Genomic DNA, 21,706 nt, shown 5'->3' on the forward strand with positions numbered 1-21,706 from the left:
CGATTTAAATAATAACCTGAGGGCAAATTTTCCCACTCGTAATCGAAATAAATTTCGAACGCCACCTGATCTAAATGTTCTTCGAAAAAGATGTGTTGTAAGTGCTGTGAATAATTTAAATGAAGTAACTTGTTATTATTCCTAAAAAAAATCTATAAAAATATGCAGACGGCAAATCACAAGCAAAGCGCATGAGTTTCAGAACATGCAGAAACCACTTTGGCGATCTGTCAGAACATATCCGTTAGTATTCAACTTTAAAACTTTCACTTTAATTAAGAAAAAAAAATTTCATATAACATACAGATTTTCGTTTTCTTTTTAAATATATATATTTTTTGAGTTTTTATTAATATCTTTTTGTTTTTTCTCTAATATTTTCTATGTGTGTAAACTTAATACTAAACAATACAAATTTTGATCTTTTATTGTTAATTTTATTATTGTTGTACAAATTATTTAACGTGAGTGAAGAAAACTATCGAGTAGTGTGAGAGTGATTGAGAAATAGAGTGAGTAAAGTGAGTGATTTCTCGTAACAAATAATTTATCTTAAACACTAAAGAGATGTAAAAAAAAAATATTTAAATGTTTTAGCATTTCTACATGTATATAATAATAATAAACCTTAATTAACAAGTAGATTTGATTTTAATGTATAAATAATTAAGAAATAATTGGGTGCAATATAAAAAAAAAACAAATATAGAAAACTAAATGAAATGTTTGTAATAATCATGATGCTGTTGCTTTTTGTAATGAAATGCCCTAAATTGAAATGTTGTTTTGCCTTTAAATACTAATTTTTATATATTTTTATTTAATAAATATATGTATGTATGTATGTAGGTAGTTACAAAACAAAATTCGTTGATTTACTTTTATGTAGTGTAAAAAAGCCTTAAAGACTTTACTTTAACTACAGGTATTTACATATCAAGGAAAAACACACTGAGTTGTAGAGTAACTAAAACAGATTACACAACATTCATCATCATCAACATGATTATTATTGTTACTATTTTTATTAAGTTTAGGTTTTTTTATTAAACTTAATTTAATATTAAAGAATTCGTTTAATTATTGTCAGTCTTAGAAATTAAATAGTTGTTGTTGGTTGTTTGAGTAAAGTAAATTAATTGTAGTTTTAACGATTAAGAGTATTTTTATGTTACTTTAACTTTTTTTTTTGTTGAATGAGATATCAAGTGAAACTTTTAGAAAAGGTTAGTTTTTTGTTCTTGTTTTTTTGGCATAAGCTATGAAAAAGTTGTATAAAAACAAACAGAATTAAGACACAGAAATTATTAACTATTATTATAGCCTACTAAAGCCTATTTTATGGGATAATTATTACAATAAAAAACAACAAATATACCTTGGCCGGCTATAATTTCCTATTTAGTAGTTGAATATCAAAATTAGCTTTAGATTAACTAAGCATCCTATTCAAAGGACATTAAATTAATGGGCAAGGTTTGCGGTGTACGATGTTGCTGTAGGGCCAACTTGCAAATAGTACTACACCACAGTTGTGTGGTCTGAGGACTGTCGGTACGAAATTTATATATTGTACCCAACGTACGGTGATACAATTCAAATGTATTTTTATGTTTTGGATTGTCAATGACTTGAGCAAACCAACCCTCCAGGGGACACACCTTGCAGGGCTCACGCTTAAAGTCATTACGTTCGCTGCCCTTAAATGATTTGGGTGGAAAGTACACTAAAGAATTGGCCCATATCTGCAGCCAGTAGCGTTGCCAGGAGGCCACCGCTGGTTTACGACCCTCTTTCTGTACGGTTTTACGTCTGACGCAACCCTGCAAGGAGTTTGTCTCATCTGTGGGTATATTAAGAGCGCTGACTTCGTGCAAGTGACATGCTATAACGTCTGTATTATCGCTTAAATTAATGTGTATGCTACCGTTGGGTGTGCCACCACCACCAACACCACCACATTGTGGCTGTTCCAGTACGGAGTCATCAAGTAGATGTCGCTGTTGCAGTTGCTGACTTAATGCGCTGTGATCGTGATAGTGGGCATCGTAACATGCCCCATTTTGGCCAGCTATCGCATCGTTGCTATTGTTGGACTTTCCGAAAATGCTGTAAAGAGAAGTTAGGTAATAAATATATTAGTATTTATTGTTTAATTGATCATATTTATAAAGTCTTTAATAAGAAAACAATTAAAAAGGTAGAAACAAATTAATTTATTTTGTTTTTTTAGTAGACATTTTTATTAAAAACACAACATAATTATTTAAAACTTATATAGAAAACGGCAAATAATTGTGGCAAATGAAAAGGTGTTGTTGGTGGGGGAACACAAACTAAATTAAAAAGTAGCTAATACTCTTAAAACTATATCGGGTCAGTCCACATGTATACCCCAGTAAAAAGTTGAACAAGTAAGAGTGCTAATTCGGCTGTGCCGAATCTTATATACCTTATACTTCAAAATTTTAAATATTTTTAGGTAAACAAAATTTAATTTTTTTTCCAGTTTTTTTTATTTCATTTTTTGGAAAAAAAAATTTTTCGATTGTTATTTTGAATTTTTCGATTGTTATTTTAAATTTTTTTTTTAAATTTAAAATTTTTTTTTTAAATTTTATATTTTTTTTTTAAATTTAAAATTTTGTTTTTGTTTTTTCAATTTTTCTTTTGAAAAAAAAGTTCGGGTTAAAATTTTTTTTTCCGATTTTGACCCATTGTAGGTCCATCTTACTATGGTCTTATATACACATCTGCTCAAAATAATAGATACACCAAAATTTATTTTTTAAAAACGAAAAAAAATAATGGTATATTGTAAAATTATAAAAAAAATTCAGTCGATTTTTATTTATAGTTAAAAGGAGAGTAAAAAACAAAAACAAAATATTTCATAATTAATAATAAATATTATAAAGTAAATTAAATTTCTTAAATTTCGAAAAATTTGGTGCTCATAATAATAGATACATTTTTAAAAATTCTTATTAAACAAAAGCTAATAAATTTTATCTTAAAAAAATTAGTTTATTATTAAAGTAAAGCTAGTATCCAGTATATCCACCTTTGTTTTGTAAAACTTTCTCCACTCTTCTGGGCATACTGGATATCAAGTTCTGACACTTCTCCAATGGAATCTCGTACCATATTTTTTGCGTTTTCTCCCATAAATCGTCTTTATTTTTGAAAACTTCCTTCGAAAGCCTTATCTTTAATTCACTCCACAAGTTTTCTATTGGGTTTAAATCAGGGGATTGGCTGGGCCAGCTTAAAACAGGTACGTTATTCTCCAAGAACCAGTTTTTAACTAATCTTGAACTATGTTTTGGGTCGTTGTCCTGCTGGAATGTCCATATTAATGGCATATTTTCCGATGCATATGGAAGCATTATGTTTTCCAATATGTCTCTATACCCACTAGCATTCATGGTATCTTCTATTCGGAATATCGGACCAACACCATTCCATGAAAAGCAACCCCAAACCATTATGTTTCCCCCGCCATGTTTTACCGTCTTTTTTGTAAATTTAACGTGGAATTCTTTTCCTTTTGGTTGGCGTACATTTCTTTGGCAGTCGTTTCCAAACAAATTTATTTTTGTTTCGTCGCTCCATAAAATATTTCTCCATTTTTTTTCGCCTTCACACCCGGACCATTGTAAGTGCTCTTTAGCAAATTCTAATCTTGTCTTGATATTTTTTTGGCGCATTAGTGGCACTTTTCTGGCAATTCTTCCCGGCAATTTAGCTTGTAAAAGACGACGACGAACTGTTTGTGGTCTGATTTCATTACATAGCTCCGCAGAAATAGCTTTCGATGATATGAAAGGGTCTTTTTTAACCATAAGGACGATCCGCCTATCTGTTTCTGGACTGGTTTTCTTTGGTCTACCGCGAGTTTCTCTTTTTTGTTTTTTAGATAAAGCATTTTGGACAAAATGTAAAGATCTTCCTATGCTCTTTGCTATTTCTCGTAATGATTTTCCTTGATTTCTCATCGTTTGAACAATTTTTTTCTCATCTTCGGTACAATGATGATTTCGTCCCATTTTCTTCAAAAGAGTCCTATTTTTATAAAATTGTTGCTAAAATTTAAATTATACTTACTGTTTCACGTAAATAGGAACAAAAAATTGCACAAAAAAAAAATTTTATATAAACAAATTACAAATTACTGATGTGTATCTATTTTTATGAGCAAATAATTTTTTGTAATTCAAATAAATTCGTTTTTAAAAATCAACATGAAAGCAAATAGTTGCCAGATTTTTGACTGACATGACATTGCCAGATAGAAATTTTAATAATATGATGTATTCTTAACGCTTGCGAGGAAATTTTCAATGTTACCGCCATTTAAATTTTTTCCAATTAGGTGTATCTATTATTTTGAGCAGATGTGTACGTCGTTGCAAATGTCTTTGAAATATCTATCATTAGATATCCATATTGTCTATATTAATGACTTAGTAATCCAGATATAGGTCAAAAATCGAGGTTGTCTTAGTTTTTTCCTCATATCTCAGCCATTTTTGGACGGATTTTGCTGATTTTAAATAGCAAAATTCTCGAAAGCATGTCTGACAGAATTATTGAAGATTTGGATCCCGAAGATATCTGGGGTCTTCAGAAAATTGATTTCAACAGACAGACAGACGGACATGGCTTAATCGACTCCGATATCTATAAGGATCCAGAATATATATATGTACTTTATAGGGTCGGAAATGAAAAATGTAGAAATTACAAACGGAATGACAAACTTATATATACCCTTCTCACGAAGGTGAAGGGTATAAAAATGTTCATAACTATCAAACTCCAAGTTGTCAAATCTTGTTGAAAAACCAATGAATTTTACATATTTAAAAACCCGAACGGTTTTTTAAATTTGCCGGTTTTTTTGACACTCTATAGATATTCCACTCGCATCCCACTAAGCGACCAAAAATCTCTTAATGGAATAGATCTACTAAGCTTTCTTTTGAGCAAAAAATAAAATTAAACAAGTAAGAGTGCTATATTCGGCTGTGCCGAATCTTATATACCCTTCACCAAATTATACTTCAAAATTTTAAATAAACAAATTTAATTTATTTTCCAGTTGTTTTTTGAATTTTTTGGAAAAAAAATTTTTCGATTGTTATTTTAAATTTTTTTTTTTTAAATTTAAAATTTTTTTTTTTTAAATTTAAAAATTTTTTTTTTTTAAATTTAAAAATTTTTTTTAAATTTAAAAATTTTTTTTTTTTTAAAAAAAAAATTCGGGTTCAAAATTTTTTTCCCGATTTTGACCCATTGTAGGTACAACTTACTATGGTCTTATATACGTCGTTGCAAATGTCTTTGAAATATCTATCATTAGATATCCATATTGTCTATATTAATGTCTTAGTAATCCAGATATAGGTAAAAAAAATAGGTCAAAAATCGAGGTTGTCTTGGTTTTTTCCTCATATCTCAGCCATTTGTGGACCGATTTTGCTGATTTTAAATAGCAAAATTCTCGAAAGCATGTCTGACAGAATTATTGAAGATTTGGATCCCGAAGATATCTGGGGTCTTCAGAAAACTGATTTCAACAGACAGACAGACGGACTGACAGACAGACGGACATGGCTTAATCGACTCCGCTATCTATAAGGATCCAGAATATATATACTTTATAGGGTCGGAAATGAAAAATGTAGAAATTACAAACGGAATGACAAACTTATATATACCCTTCTCACGAAGGTGAAGGGTATAAAAAGGGGCCATTTTGAAAAAACAGTCAAAACTGTTTTTCATTTTCCAAAAAAAATCGTATGCCTGCAACTAAAAAATATTTGTTTTGATAGATATCCCACTAATCGACCAAAATGGTCTTAAAGGAAAAGACTTATGCTTTCTTTTGAGCAAAAAAAAATAAAACAAGTAATAGAGCTATATTCGGCTGTGCCGAATCTTATATACCCTTCACCAAATTATTCTTCAAAATAAAAATTTTTAATATTTTTAGTTAAACAAAATTTATTTTTTTTTTTCAAATTTGTTTTTTAATTTTTTGGAAATAAAAATTTTTCGAAATGTTTTTTTAAATTTTAAAAAACTTTTTTTTTGTTTTTTCAATATTTAGAGAAAAAAGCATTTGGTGTAAAAAAATCGGGTTAAAAAATTTTTTTTTCTGATTTTGACATGTAGGTCCAATGTAGTTTTTATATTTGACGTTGTAAAGGTCTTTGAAATATCTATCATTAGATATCCATATTGTCTATATTAATGACTTAGTAATCCAGATATAGGTCAAACATCGAGGTTGTCGTGGTTTTTCCCTTATATCTCAGCCATTTATGGAGCGATTTTAAATAGCAACCGAGCCGGAAGAATTCCGGAGATATTGGTGCATCAATCGAGTATGAAAGTTATTTGGGGGCTTCGGAAAGTTGATTTCAAAAGACAGACGTACGTACATTAATCGACTCCGCTATCTATAAGGATTCAGAATATGTATACTTAATATGGTCGGAAAATTATATTGTGGAAATTCTCACGAAGGTGAAGGGTATAAAAAGGGGTCATTTTGAAAGAAAAAAAAAAATCAAAAATTGTATGTCTTTACTTACTCTGACAAAAAAAAAGCTATTTAAGGAAAAGACCAAAGCTTTATTTTGAGCAAAAAAAAATACAAAAAGGTCGCATTTTAAAAAAAGAGTCAACAATTTTTTTTTAATTTGTTTTTTCCAAAGATTGGATAAATAGCTATCTAAACTATTTCGGACATATTTTGCTAAGAACAATAGCTGCTTCAACTCAGAGAGTTCTTAACCGATCTTGTTGTTTAAAATTGTGTCTGACTTACTACTATCCAAAATAAACCTTGGCGCAAATTTCATGCCGATCGAAAGACATCGATTTCAAAAGTTAGTTCACTTGACATGAAATGCCTCATGTATATATTTGGTAATATTTTTGAAATTACGGAATAGAATTTCCATTGTGTTTTTACTGGTACGAAAGGGCCAGTAGTTGATTATTACTACTAAAAGATTTTACAAATGAACAAAAGGGTGTATATTTTGATCTATTGATCATATAAATCGAGAAAAAGGTAACATATTTTGAAGAAAAAGGTAATACTCTTAAAAAAGTTGCCCTGTATGAAGGTAAGATTTAAAATAACAGTATGTATACATCCACTAACGAAATTAAATCAGCTTTATATGTTAGATTAATCTCCTAAAAGCTCCTTTAAACAATCACATTTTCGACACATTTTTTGGAACAGTAGAATACAAAAGTATGTATTTTTTAAAACATTAACATAAAATAAATGTTTATAGGAGATATTAAATAGCTCTCTTTACTAGAAATTGTAACGAATGAACAAAAGAGTATATTTTTTGATATGTTGATCATAGCATAAAATTAACATATTATGTTTATAAGAAATATTCTTTATTTCTTTACCAGCGGATTTGATATTATTTTTATTACTCTCCCAAAATGAAGTCGTTAAATGTGATCGTGCAAATAGACTTTAAATGTGGGTAAGTAAACGAGGGTTTCAGGCAAATTTACCATATTAACAAATCAAACAATCAAGCAAGTAAAAAAGCAGGAAATTAAATTAAAAAAATAAAATAGAAAACAAAAATATATGAAATAATAATGGGTTATTATTTAGCGGCAAACAGATGTTTTAAAGCGCTTCATTTAAAAAGTGTTATTATTAATATTTTAATAATTTATTTTGACGTTAAAAAGCTGATGACCGGAAACAACTCACCGACAATGACATGGACAACGTTTATGTGTTGCAGTAGCATTGACAACAATGCCAGATTTTGTTAGCATTATAAGTGAGCAATGACACTTTTGTGAAAAATTTCGCGGCAAACTGGTGCTACGAAACCTACATAGATAGATACAGATATATAGAGATAGATAAAAACAAAAAGAATATCGAAAATAAACAAATAAAAAAGCTCACGAATGCACGCACGCAGACACAACAAAATTTGCAACAGAATTATTATATAGACAATATTAAATAAATTGAATTTAAATTGATAAATGATGAAAATATTTATAATGAATTAATGGTTGTTAAAGTGTACAAATGTTTTGTATTTTTTCACAGAATTTCACAGAAAAAACAATTTTTGAGATCCAATAAAGTAGTAGTAGTGGTCGTGGTTGGTAGATGGTGGTGTATTTAAGTGGAGAGCACAGATAAAAGGAAGGATAAAAAATACGTTTTTATTGTTGTACAGTGAAATTGTAGATGAAATCAATGATTAAATATAGATAATGAAAGAAAGTAAAACTTACTTGGTGCCCAGACTGCGACATTTACGATGACCGGGTATAAATTTAACAGCCGAGGAGTTGGGCACACGTACCGAAGCTGAATTTTTTGCGGGCGATAGATTTAAACAGGCCAAAGCGGGCGTAACAGCATCCACATTAAATGATTCCTTAGAACTGCAAGAAGAAGAGCTGGGAACCAAAGGCGAAATGGGTTCCAATTTTAAGGATTTCCTACAACAAAAACAAATTATTTAATACGTGTTTATGATCTATAAAACTTTACAATTTTACTTACTTGTATTGTTCCTCCTCAAATATATTTTGCAATTCTTCTATATACCTTATGGAGGTTAAATACTTCTGTGTTGCATCTACGGGTTGTATATGCTTGTAATTTGATTCCTGGTAATTGGCAATAACTCTTAAAATATTATTCATACGTATACGCCGAGATTCGGGTTCAATGCCATCTTTTTGCGGATACGCCAAATCGATGTATATCAGATCGGTGAGAAATAAACCCAAATAGGGTATACAGGGTAAACGCAAACTTTCCAAATAGGCTCGCAAATTCTCCCAATTATTTTGATCGCTGAATATGTCACTCAGACGTTCATAGCTTTGTTTATCCTTTTTGGCTAGACAAGCCCAGGTTTTTTTCAGACGATAAATGCTGGCACTTTGCATAGCCGAAATAATGGCAAATAGAGAGTGTAGATTATTAAGTTCGTGTAGTTTTTTGGCAACCTGAGCGAGGGTGGGTGGGCGATGAATTGGTTAAAAATTAAGAAATAACAGGAAAAGGAGGATTTTGTTTGAAAGGGTACTTTTTTTAAAGGTTACTTTTTTAGAAGGTACTTTTATAAAAGGGTACTTTTTTTAAAATGTACTTTTATAAAACGGTACTCTTTTAAAAGTATACTTTTTTAAAAAGGGTACTTTTACATAAATACCATTTAAAAAGAGTACATTTTTAAATAATCCCATAACCAACCAATTTTAAATTACATACCTTTATGAAATGCGCCAATATCTCGGCCCTTTGTTTCGGCTGTTCACCACTGAGTATCTCTTGAACAATCCAAAAGCTGGTGTGATTGAAACGCTTTGTAAATGCAACAATATTCGGTGTAATAACGTGTTTATCTTTTTTGGTCCAAGCACAGCTGGTCAACTCGTCTGGTTGTATGGCAGCAAAGATAGGAAAATCCAATAAAGTCAATTGATTGGCTAATTCATCGGCGGGTATACGTAAAGCACTTAAAATAGTAGAGTCTAAGGAAGTCTTGATAGAAGCATGACCGGGCAAGCTATTGGATTTTAAGGAAGGAGGACCGGATCTTTAAAATTAAACAAAACATTTTAATTAAACAATAAAAAAAAAGATTATTTATGTATTGTAATTAGTTAAACTTACCCCACACCATAGTAGTTGCCGGGCGAATCAGGCGAAGAGGAGAACGCATTTAGGCAACCAATGGAATTCTTACGCCTCGATCCTTTTATGTTTAACGATTTGCTAATGTTTTGTTTGAGTGGTGAATCCCCTTCAAATTGACAGCTTTGTGTGGACTGTGTGCTGTCTTTGCGCTGACGTACATAGGCTATAGTTGCGGCCCCATTAGCGGTGCCATTAACACTGCCATTGCTGCCGCTGCTAGAGAAACGTTTCGAATTGCGTAGACCCGCATAAAAGCCACTGAAATTATTTTTATTACCCAACGATATATTATCGTAATGATCATCGTCGTAACGTTGTTTAGAACGCATGCGTTGATGATGGTGCCGTCTGCATGTGGATGCGGGCGATTGATTTACCAAAGGACCACTACCCGTTGAAATGTCACTCATGGGTGAAGCTTCCCGTGTTAAATGTAAGGGACAATCATCCTGCTGACTACTGCCGCCACTGCCAATCTCAACATAACGTAAATTATCATTTGATAATTCTCTCGATATTTCCGAATAACGCATCATGACCAATTCTGTTTATGTTCAATATGATGTCGTCGGCCCTTTCCAATCCATGCACATATTCAATAATGTTGTCACAATGTTTATTCCAGAGGAGTTCTATTCACATATTCGTAATCAAGTACCAGCTTGTACCCACCATATTGTTGAGTGATGATTATATTTTTTGTTTAATTTTTATTATTTTAATATACATTTCCGTATCTGAAATGATTTCGAAATGATGTTTGTTTAATAAATGAATTATTTTTCGCTTTTATTTTTCTTCTTTATTTTTCTCCGTCTAATATTTATTAATTTCTTATACTTGTTGTTTTTTTTTTTGTTTATTAAAGCTGTATATCGTTGGTGTTTTGCTAAAATGAAATGAAATGTTTTCAATTTAATAATCGCATTCCAGTGTTATACATTTGTACATACATATAGATATTCTAATTAGTTTAGTTTTAGAAATGAAAGAAATTATTTGTATTTCGTGTTCATTTTGTATAAAAAGCAACGTCATATGATTTTTATCGGCAACATATTATGGCCTCTGTAACCTTCACTAATTACACACTAATTTAAGATCAACCACCAGACACAATTTATTATACACACATCTACACTTGGACTGTGAGGAGGCTGAGAAGAACAGATTCCAGGGCACAGTGTTTAATAAAATTTAAATAAACAAATGAAAATAAAATGTTGTTGGAAATTCTTTGTATTTGAAATTAAATAAGAATAAATTTTATATTTCAGCAACTTTTAGTTTTAATTGAAAAAAAATATATTTAGGAAGACACTGGCCAAATTCCAAAAATTTTCCTCAATTGGCTTAACTGGAGACATATGAATTAACCCACAGTCGCCCATGGACATCATTCTAAACTTAGTACCCATCGAGGATTATGTAAGGAGAATTGCAAAATCTGACTTTTACGAGTAAGGTTTGATGTTGCCAAGGTAAACACATTCACAAAATCATAGTGAATGAAAATGGAATCTTATACATCCTTCACCGAAGTGTACTTTAAAATAAAGTTTAAAAACAATTGTTATTGAAAAAAAAAATTGAAGAAAAAATTTGTTGGTCCCAAATAAAAAAATATCAAAAAATTATTTTTGGTGAATATAAATCCGGATAAAAAAATTTTCTTTTGAAAAAAATTCGGAGTAAAAAATATTTTTAGGGCTAAAATTTTTTTTCCCGATTTTACCCATTGTCGGACTGATTTCTATGGCGTTATATAAGGATTAGAGTTTTTATCGTTGGATATTGTTTATGTTAATGGTTTGGTAATCCTGATATCGATCAAAAATATTGGGTTTGGGTTTATGACTTAAAAATGATGGATTTACAATAGATGGAGTATATTTTGAACGCGGTTTTTTACCCTCAATTTACAGAGTACATATCTGTCATTTATTCTCACTTAGTTACTGAACATTATAGACAACAATGTTTTTTTTTTGCTTCAAAAATGTCGAATTTCGTGACAATAAAGCGTCATATGCGGGAAGTTTTGCATTACTTCTTTAATTTCAAAACGTTTGTGAACAGTAGGATTCCTTCAAAAGCATGAAAATTACCGAGAGACCTTGAAAGGCGAGTTTGTATATCTGCAATGATGCTTTAACGCTTTAAAAGAAAATAATTTTTACACCGAATCATAACTTGCGATGAAAAATGGATCCATTACGACAACCCTAAGCGTAAATTATCGTATGTGAAGACCGGCCAACCAGCCGAATCGATACCAAATCAAATCAAAAGGCTCCTATCTATTATGAGCTGCTGATATCTGACCAGACCATCACGGGGAACCTGTACCGTACGCAACTGATTCGTTTGAAGCGAGCATTGACCGAAAAACGACCAGAATATGCGGACAGACATGAAACCGTAATATTCCATTATGACAACACTCGGCAATATCAGCTAAATCTATTTAGAATGATGTGGGAAGTTTTAACTCATCCGATTTATAGTCCAGACCTTGCTCCGTTCAACTACTATTTGTTTCGATCGATGCAGAACGCTCACTCTGGGATACGCTTCACTTTGGAACAGAGTATCCGATATTGGTTCTTCAAGTTTGCCTGCCTGTTCTTATTTATTTGCAAAAAAATATCTAAATTTGTACTGCATACTTTAGGGATCTTTTTTATTACAGTTGACTGGACCCGGAATTTTTGAATTTTTTTTCTTTACAAACCATCTCCTGAAAACTTCGAATCGAATAAAAACAAATCAGCCAAATCGGTCTAGCATACATGGACCATTTCATTTTTATATATGTATATAGATTTAGGGGCTTCGAAAATTTTTTTTCTGACATTAGGGGTCACAAATGAAATTTTTAGAAATTACATACCCTTACCGCTAATGGTGAAGGGTATACAAATATAACAACAATTTAGTATGGCATTTTTTAATGAACTAAAGCTGAATTCACCCATGAGCTTCTGAAACATTTTTTGTTCGGAACATTTTTTTTATATGTAGTTTGACGTTCTATTTTTGAGAGAGACTTCAAACTACATATAAAAAAAAAATTGTTCCGAACAAAATATGTGTCAGAAACTCATGGGTGAATTCAGCTTAAGATTTTAGTGAATTAAGCTCACATTAAATTATATTATTCAAAGCTCTGATACAGTCTTTAGAAGGAATGAAGGTAATTGCAACAAAATATACTTAAAGTTAAAAGGACTTCATAAAGAATTTAAAAAAAATCAATTACTCATTGTGATAAAGTTCTTTTTTTTCTCAAAACATGAAATGAAATTAAAAATTTTTTAACATTTAACAAAAGTTCAATGGACATTGCTGCTATGCACAATAATATTCATATATTTCATAGTATTTGCAAAAAAAATCTTGGAAAAAAATATATTGATAAAAGAATTTTTAACAAAACTGACCCTTGATACTTTAAAGCTGACAAATCATTTAACACAAGCTATTCATTTGAATAACAACAAAAAGCCCAACATTAGATTAACAAAAATTTTGAATACAATTTTGCTAAAGTTCGCTTGCTGCTATCATGGAAATACTTTCGTTCGTTCATTGCAAATTGGTATTTCCCTTTAAAGTGATAAATAATCGAGCTTGACTGTCGATGTATTCGTTTTCCTTAAATTTGTTTCATTTATATACATATTTCCTTAAGCGGTTTTTTGTATAATTTTTTTTTTTATAACATTTGTTGATATGATGTTTTATTTTAATTATTTTACAAGCGCAATTTTTTTGTTATTGCTGTACATATATTTAAGTATATTTCGCTTGATATTTGTTTGTTTATTTTCACTTGCGATAAAAATGGGCGTCTTAATATGACTGACTGAGTGACTGCCTGACTAAATTGCCTCAGCGTAGTCAGTCTGTATGTGAATATGAAAACAGTAGCGCATGTATAAAACTATTTACATATTTACGTACATTCTATGTATGGTAATTCACATATTGAAATTATTTTAATGTATTCATATTTAGCATTTATTGTAATGGTTGTTGTTGTTGCTTCTTTAAATATTTCAAATATTCTACCGCAAAATTTACTATAGTTTATTGACCACAATGTATACATACATTTTATTTTTTTTTTTAGATAAAAACCAAAAAACCTTCAGAATGTTTCAGTTACTCATTTGTGTGAACACAAAAAATGTTGTGTATTAAATGCAAACATTTCATATTTCATTAATTTAAATGGAAGAAAGACAGTTTATTATTATATCACTATGAAAAAAGCCACTAAAAGATATGACATCAGTTTTAAGTGAAGAAATTACAAAATTCTTTTTATAATTTATACACAAGTGTGCAAATAACGATAAGAGTGTCTTATAGCTTAAAAGTTATAGTTTTTGAACTGAGTACTACAAAACTTTGATGATCACAAAGGACCTAGTAGAATTTTTTTCCGACTTTAACGCATAAGATTTTGCACAAACGTATACACAGCAATCTTACTTGTTTAAATTTAATTTCTCAAAAACAACGCGAAAAATCTAAATCAACTGAACTTTAACTCAATAAATTGCCATATTCTGTTTACATGCAAAACAAAACCTTAAATTTCAAAAGAACTAACTAACAACTTGTATAGTTTATTAATATTTAAAAATATGTATTCATAATAAATTTTCTCATAATTCCTCTATGTTTACATAACATTCATGTTTAAACATATTTTGTTTTCAAATGTCAGATCCATCGTTTGTTATTGTTAGTTTAGAAATTTGAAGGAGTTTCAAAGAAAACGGTTCTGTTGGTAACACAATGAATTACATTAAGAAAGAAAAACAACATAATACCAGGTATTTCACATAGAATGTCAATCAAAATATAGTACATACATATACATAATGTGACCAGATGGCTTTTTTAACAAAAAATAGTATATTTTGAACGCGGTTTTGATTTTTGACAACTGAATGTTACATATCTGTAATATATTCTGACTTAGTTATTGAACAAAGTTTTTCGAAAATGTCGACTTTAGTGCCATCAAAGCGTCAGTTTTGCGGGAAGTTTTGCTTTACTTCTTTAATTTGAAGCACATCGATTGCTCACCAAAGCTTATGGTGAATGTATTCCATCGGTTTCAACGTGCAAGAGATGGTTTGTGCGATCGCCCAGGCCAGCCAAATAAAGTTTGAAGACCAAGAATTGGAGGCATTATTCCTTGAAAATTGTTGTCAAACTCAACAAGAGCTTGCAAAATCATTAGGAGCTACTCAATCAGCAATTTCAAAATGTTTGCAAGCAGAATTTTTAGCTGCTGAAATCTGACCAGACCATCACAGGGGGGAATCTGTACCGAACGCAACTAATTCGTTTGAAGCGAGCATTGGCAGAAAAACGCCCAGAATATGCGGCCATATATGAAACTGTAATATTACATCATGACAAAGCTAGGCCACATGTTGCAATACCTGTTAAAAACTATTTAGAATGAAGTGGTTGGGAAGTTTTACGTCACCCGCTTTATAGTCCAGACAGTGCCCCGTCCGACTACTATTTCTTTTGATCGATGCAGAAGGCACTCTCTGGGATACGCTTCACTTCAGAACAGAGTATTCGAAATTGACTTGATTCGTTCTTGGTCTCAAAAGATGAGCAGTTCTTTTGGCTCGGAATCCATGTGTTGCCAGAAAGATGGTAAAAGGTCATAGCTAACAAGGGCCAATATTTTGAATAAATTTATATTGTACAAATGTTTCAAAATAAAACCTAAAAATATTAACAAATTCCGCATTTTTGCACGCAATAGAATTCAGAATTTCAAATTGAAATTAGTGAGAATTTTAATTTTAAATTGAGAAAAATCGAAATAAAAATCTTAATTTATATTTAAAAACTGAAAAAATTTCAATAAAAATTTAGAATTTCAAAATGAAAATGAGAAAAATCTAAATAAAATTGAGCATATCAATTTGAAATTGTGAAAATTCCAATTGAAATTGAGAATTTCAATATGAAATTGAGAAAAATCCAAATTAAATTATCAATTTTATTTGGAATTTTCTCCATTTAAAGTTGAAATTCTCAATTTCATTTAGAATATTCTGAATTTAAAACGTACCATCTAATTCAGAAACACGAACGGAAAAGAATTTTTAAATTTTTGTATGAAAAACACTGTTCCTTCATACAAAAATTGGAGTATGAGTGATTTTCATACAATTTTTTTAAATCAATTTTCTATCCATGTTTCTGAATAGAAAATTCTTAATTTAAAATTCTCTATTTCAATTTGAATTTAAAAAATTCATTTAAAATTTTCACAATTTCAATTAAAAATGATGTAGCATAGTTAGAATCATAGATAAATACACATAGATCGAAAACTATACTGTCAAAGACTTAACTCAGTTGTCAAAAATCTAAAATTCAAATGATTAAAAAAAATGGTTGATGATTAAAGTTATAAGTTTTTATAATTTCTTCAAGAATATATGTAGTTACAAGTCTGAAGCAAGAAAAAAGCGGGATGAGCCTTGAAAAGCGCTATAATCCCATCAAAAGCAACTTGTATGGTCACGTTATACATACAATTACAACCGGGTACAACATAGCAAGGAAAATTGTTGCATTTGTTTTTGTTATTTTAAAACAGTAGGCGTTAGGAAAATACGTTTTTGGCATATTAAACGATATATGTATATTATACAACTAACCATACTGCATACATTCATAAATATGTACATATTTAAAACCACAATCATATGATGAAAATGATGATGATGATGTCGATGTGGAAGGTACGTACCAAGTTCTGCTATATATTTGTTTAAACGTACTCGGAATTTTGTTGTATGAATGAATTAAAAACTGAAAATGTATAATAGAAAATAGTTTTAACACGTTTCATCCTTCTACACCTCTTAATGAGTAGAATCGGATAGTGGATGGAGGTGGTGGTGTTAGTAGTGCCAGTAGTTTTGTCTGTAGAACACAATACAATATACGTTTCGTTTGCATATTTAGTGGGCTTTTGTTTATTGTTTTTATTTTATTTAAATTTATTTTACTTGTTGTTTTCTACATTGTTCATATATGTATAAACATACATACATACATACGTTTGTAAACCAAGTATCTTTAGTCTTTGTACAATTCAAAAAAACGAAATAACAAAAATTTACAAAATACTTTCTTGGCCGGTCAAGTTGTTGAAGTAAACAAACATCCATCCATCCATTTAAGTTTTTTTTTGTATTTTTTTCACTATTTGTTTGTTTCTTCTTCAATTTTGGTGTACGTGCATTAAATCTATAGATACAATAGATTTTCGTTTTATTTTGAAATATAAATTTAAATTTGTTGTTCCTTATTTCAAAATGCATTAGTTTAATGTGGATTTTAATCATATAATAACGATCTCCAAAGCAAACAAATCTAAAATTTATATTTAGTTAGTTGGATAGATCGCAGAAATGTTATATGTACATTATAAATACTACTACAATAAGTATCATTTATTGTTATTTAGTTTTCAATAAAATTGAATTTCTTGCCTTTGTTTCGAATATTCTATTGCATTGCATTATTTTTTTCACAGTGGTTAATTATACGATGACCTAAACACCATTAAAAATGATTTAGAAAGAAATAAAAATAATAAATTTTATGAATTCAACATCTTTATACACATCACATGTGTGCACAGATGGTAGAAGAGTATGATTACAAATTAGCAATTAAACTAATATTAATATAATTTATATGAAATATTGTTTTAAGAAAACGATCATTATTTTGAAACTAAACTTTTATGGGTTTTATTTCGGTAATATACATAAGTAATGTGATAATATTTCGAGGTATATTACAATGCAATGGAAACTTTTTTTAGAACTATGTTTCGCAATTTTAGTTTTCAAAAACAGTTTCTAATTAGAATTAGGAACTAGTTCTCGAACTGTTAGCCGCAGGGTAAATGAGGCTGGTCTTGATTGCAATCGCACCGCAACCTCTTATTTACAAAAAAAAAACATATTGCTCGTATAGAATTTACCAAAGAACATTTAAGTTAGTCGAGACAGAAATGGAAATCTTTTTCCTTTTCGGATAAATCTAAATACAATTTAAGAGGCAGTGATGGAAGAAAATTTGTAAGAGTGCAAAGGCATACGCAGAGAAAAATATGCCCCTAATTTGGAGATTTCAGCACGACAATGAAATAAAAAAAATAATTACTTTATCCCAAATTTTATGGCTGCAATTTTAGAGAAAAAAAAAAATTTTTTTGATGGGAAATAATTTTGGTAAAAAAAAAGTTTGTTGAAAAAATAGTGCAAAAATAATTTTTGGTGAAAAAAATTTGATGAAAAAATCGAGGTTGTCGCAGTTTTTTGCTATAACTCCTCAGCCAATTTTTTTTTATCAAAATGATGAAAATTTTTATTTTTTACAAAAATGGCTAAGATATAAGGAAAACTGCACAAAACTCGAATTTTAAAAATAAAAAAATTTTAAATTAAATTTTGTTCTACCAAAATGACTAAAATAAAGAAAAAACCGCAACTAACTCGATTTTTTATTGAATTATTTATTCAATAAAATGTTTTTTAAATATCTGAAACGTATCTATAGCAACAAAAACTAATTTTTAAAATTTTTTAAATTTTGTTTTTGCTTCCACATAAATATCACTTTGGTGACAGATTTACAAAAAACATTGCGTTTAAACCGCTTAGCTTTTAATCATAACACTCTAGAATCTAGATTCACCGTTTCGATAATCAGACTTTTTTGTTCTCTACGGTGGTCAAAAGTGACGAGTAAGATAAATTGTTACCAATACCAATATAATATCATCTATTACAGGTACAAAGTCGCCATTTCTCAACATTCAATTACCAAAACAATTTTTGGTCAAATAAAAAAAAATTATGTTTGATATCAGACTTTTATAGAATATCCTCTGAATCCATTTTCTACCAAAATGTAAGATAAAATTAATAAAACACACAATTTTAAAATTATAATTTGTTCGAAGAATATATTGAATATGTGGAATAAATAATTCAATTTTATATGATCAAATGCTTTATAAATCATACTCAGAAATAAATCAAAGAAATTATGACCTGGAATGATAAATTGATTTAAATTTGGTGAATGTCGTGGGACAGGATGCGATATCCCCAAACAGAATTTTATTAAAAATATATGGCTAAGAGTCACATAAAGGGTAGAAGGAAACCAAAAACATTTAAGAATGTATTTAGCTTTTTAGGTGACGATATATTCTTAAGTTGGTAATGTTGTTTAAAGTTGAAATCAAACAGAATCATCTTCAATTTTCAAACTCAAGGTTTGTTCGTAAATAGTTCCCATATAAGAAAATTTCAAGGTAGGCTACCGTTACAGAAATAACCACAATTACCGTTGTTACTTCTAGATACCGTTTCCAATATTCTATAAATAATTTAAAATTATGTACCTATAATAATAAAAGTTTTTAATTTTAATAATTGATGTTATTGAAATCAACATAATTTAAATATTTATAAAAGAATAGAAATATTTAATTCAGGATGAAATTACCGTTATCACTAAAGTAACGTTACCGAAATAAGAGCAATTGCCGTTTGCACAAAAATACCGCTAAATCACCGTTACTGAAATGATATAATTTTGAGTTGAAGTTACCTTGGAAAAGTTATATTTGTAAGATGTTTTTAATTTATATTTTCCAAATCGAATTAATATTGAATATATCATATCTACTAATCACTATAATTTTTAATAATTCTGTTTTAGCTTCATTCCGAGCTCTGGGTAGGTAAAAGTTTATGGCAAGTTTAATTCAAGTTTTAACTGACCTTACCCCAATAAAAACATAAATACTAATAGACATGTGTGTATATGCACACATACATACATATATAAATAACAAATTGTGTAGTTCTTTCTGCTATCAGAATCTTTATTTATCGATGGCCCTGAAACTAGACGATTTTGTAAAAATAAAATTAAAAAGTAGCACAGGATTATAAAATTGTTTTTGCTATCGCATGTAAACGTCTTGTGTTGATACTTGAAGTAAAGAAATATTGCACTAGTTGCAAAGAAAATATATTTTTATTTATTATCACCCCCAAACATCACAGAAGCGTTTAAAATACATTTTTCTGCTTGAGTGATACAAAGAAAAGAAAAATACACATGAATCATTTTCTTTTAGATGGTTCGTTCTTATTGTTTATGTTTCGTAATGTAGATTTATAGAACATCCTCTGACATTTAATTTGTGTGGTTCTTGTTGATTTTTCTCCAAAAAAAAAACCAACAAAAAATGGACGCTAATTAAACATGCCAGAAATTGCTTTCTGTGCAAGTCTATTAATAGTTTGCTTTATAGCGTACAATTTAAATGAAACATTGAGCGCCTGAGGCGGGGTTAAGTATTCAGTTTTTATTTTTTGTTTATTTATTTATCTTAGCATTTTATTTCAAAAAATAAAAGTAAATCCAATAAACAACGTTATTTGCAAACTCACCCCTATTATATATTTCGTGTTTTTTTTTCTTTGAAAGCTGGGAAAAAATTCTTTATTCAGTTTGATTCTATGGGATTTTTCATTCATTTATACATTTTTAAGCACTTGTGTTTCACACGTTTTCTTTTTACATATATATTTCGTTATTTTTATGTAATTATTAAATTTTAATTCTATATTTATTAATTTTTTCTCAAACACACACAGATTTTTTTATACCTCATCGAAAAGAAAAAATTACCGATTGTCAGTTCACTGCTGTTCTTTTTTCAACTGGAATTGCCATACTAAAATTTGAAGTACATTTTCTTTGTTGTTGTTGCTGCATAATTGGAAAAACACGGGGTTGCATTGAAAGAGTAGTAGAAGTAGTATGTGGAAATGTTGCCAGATATTCACAGTAGTACACGTTACATTTAATTATTCAAATTTTATAGCACTTAATTCACCACATACTAAACAATTTAACTGATTAATATGAAAACATAATATTAGGTGCCGATTCTAAACGGTTAACAAGTAACAAGACCTCGAACACGAACAAATCGGACTTACAAACAATCCGTGTGTGGCCAGCTTAACTCACAACTACCCATACCGAAATAACTGCAATTATCCATTATCGAAATAAGACAAAATGCAATGTTCTATATATATAAAAATGAAATGGTCCATGTATGTAATGCCACCACGTGAGAACGGCTGGAGCGATTTGGCTGATTTTTTTTTATTCGATTCGAAATTTTCAGGAGATGGTTTGTAATGAAAAAAAAATTCACAAATTCCGGGTAAAACTCGGAAATTTTTTTTTGAGTCCAGTCAACAACTTTAGAAAAAAAGCCCCCTAAAGTATGCAGTACAAATTTAGATATTTTATTTGCAAATAAATAAGAACAGGCAGGTTTATGTCGGTTGGAGAAACTTGAAGAACTAACATTAGTAAATCATTCAGTGTGTGGCCAACTTTTTAGCAAGCTTTCGGCCAAAATGGCACTGTGTTAAAAGTTATAACTCCAAAAACATCATTCTGAAAGCCATGTTATTATTCCATGCCTTTTTGAATGAAACAAAGGTTTTTGGATAAAACATTTGCGGTATTCAAAAAAGCAGAAGAGCTATTTATTAACAAACATTTAATTTTCTAATGTATTTTGTTTATAGTTTTTTGATATTGTGCTCTTTTACTACATTACCATTGCAAGTACTCTACATTGTGAATACCGCTATTATGTTAAATTTCAACATACTTTCCAGTAAAAAATATCCAGTAACTTTATTTTTGAGAGTAAGAATAAATTACTCTCAATCTGAAAAACAACAAAAAAAGTACGCGAACAACAATTGTAAAAATAATTTGTATTTTATTATAAATCAATTTAAAAAGTTTGTTTTGTGTTATTTTACTTCTTTTCTTTGTAAAACTTGTAAATTA

The 21,706-nt window shown here is 29.5% G+C and overlaps 1 protein-coding gene across 3 annotated transcripts; it reads right to left on the reverse strand.

The window, feature by feature from the left end:
* Positions 1-307: 307 nt before the first annotated feature.
* Positions 308-20,545, reverse strand: RalGPS (Ral GEF with PH domain and SH3 binding motif). 3 transcript variants are annotated; one of them, XM_065511608.1, is made up of 7 exons: positions 20,275-20,545; positions 9,710-10,470; positions 9,305-9,632; positions 8,588-9,039; positions 8,314-8,523; positions 7,769-7,894; positions 308-2,109 (listed from the first exon to the last, which is right to left on the reverse strand). In XM_065511608.1, exons 2-7 carry the CDS (start codon positions 10,267-10,269, stop codon positions 1,446-1,448), a joined length of 2,340 nt encoding a protein of 779 aa, XP_065367680.1. In that variant the 5' UTR covers positions 10,270-10,470; positions 20,275-20,545; the 3' UTR covers positions 308-1,445. The 3 variants fall into 3 exon arrangements, with proteins under 3 accessions (XP_065367680.1, XP_065367679.1, XP_065367681.1); XM_065511607.1 differs by having other exon boundaries at positions 9,710-10,622; XM_065511609.1 differs by lacking the exon at positions 7,769-7,894 and having other exon boundaries at positions 9,710-10,622.
* Positions 20,546-21,706: the final 1,161 nt, after the last annotated feature.

Source organism: Calliphora vicina, chromosome 5, assembly GCF_958450345.1.
Source record: "Calliphora vicina chromosome 5, idCalVici1.1, whole genome shotgun sequence".
Taxonomy (NCBI): Eukaryota; Metazoa; Arthropoda; class Insecta; order Diptera; family Calliphoridae; genus Calliphora; species Calliphora vicina.

Coding starts and splice junctions, on each gene's coding strand:
- RalGPS (XM_065511608.1), bottom strand. CDS start 10,269: ATGATGCGTTATTCGGAAATATCGAGAGAATTATCAAATGATAATTTA. Junction 9,040..9,304: donor TATTGGCGCATTTCATAAAG/GTATGTAATTTA, acceptor ACCCTCGCTCAG/GTTGCCAAAAAACTACACGA. Junction 8,524..8,587: donor TTTGAGGAGGAACAATACAA/GTAAGTAAAATT, acceptor TTTTTGTTGTAG/GAAATCCTTAAAATTGGAAC.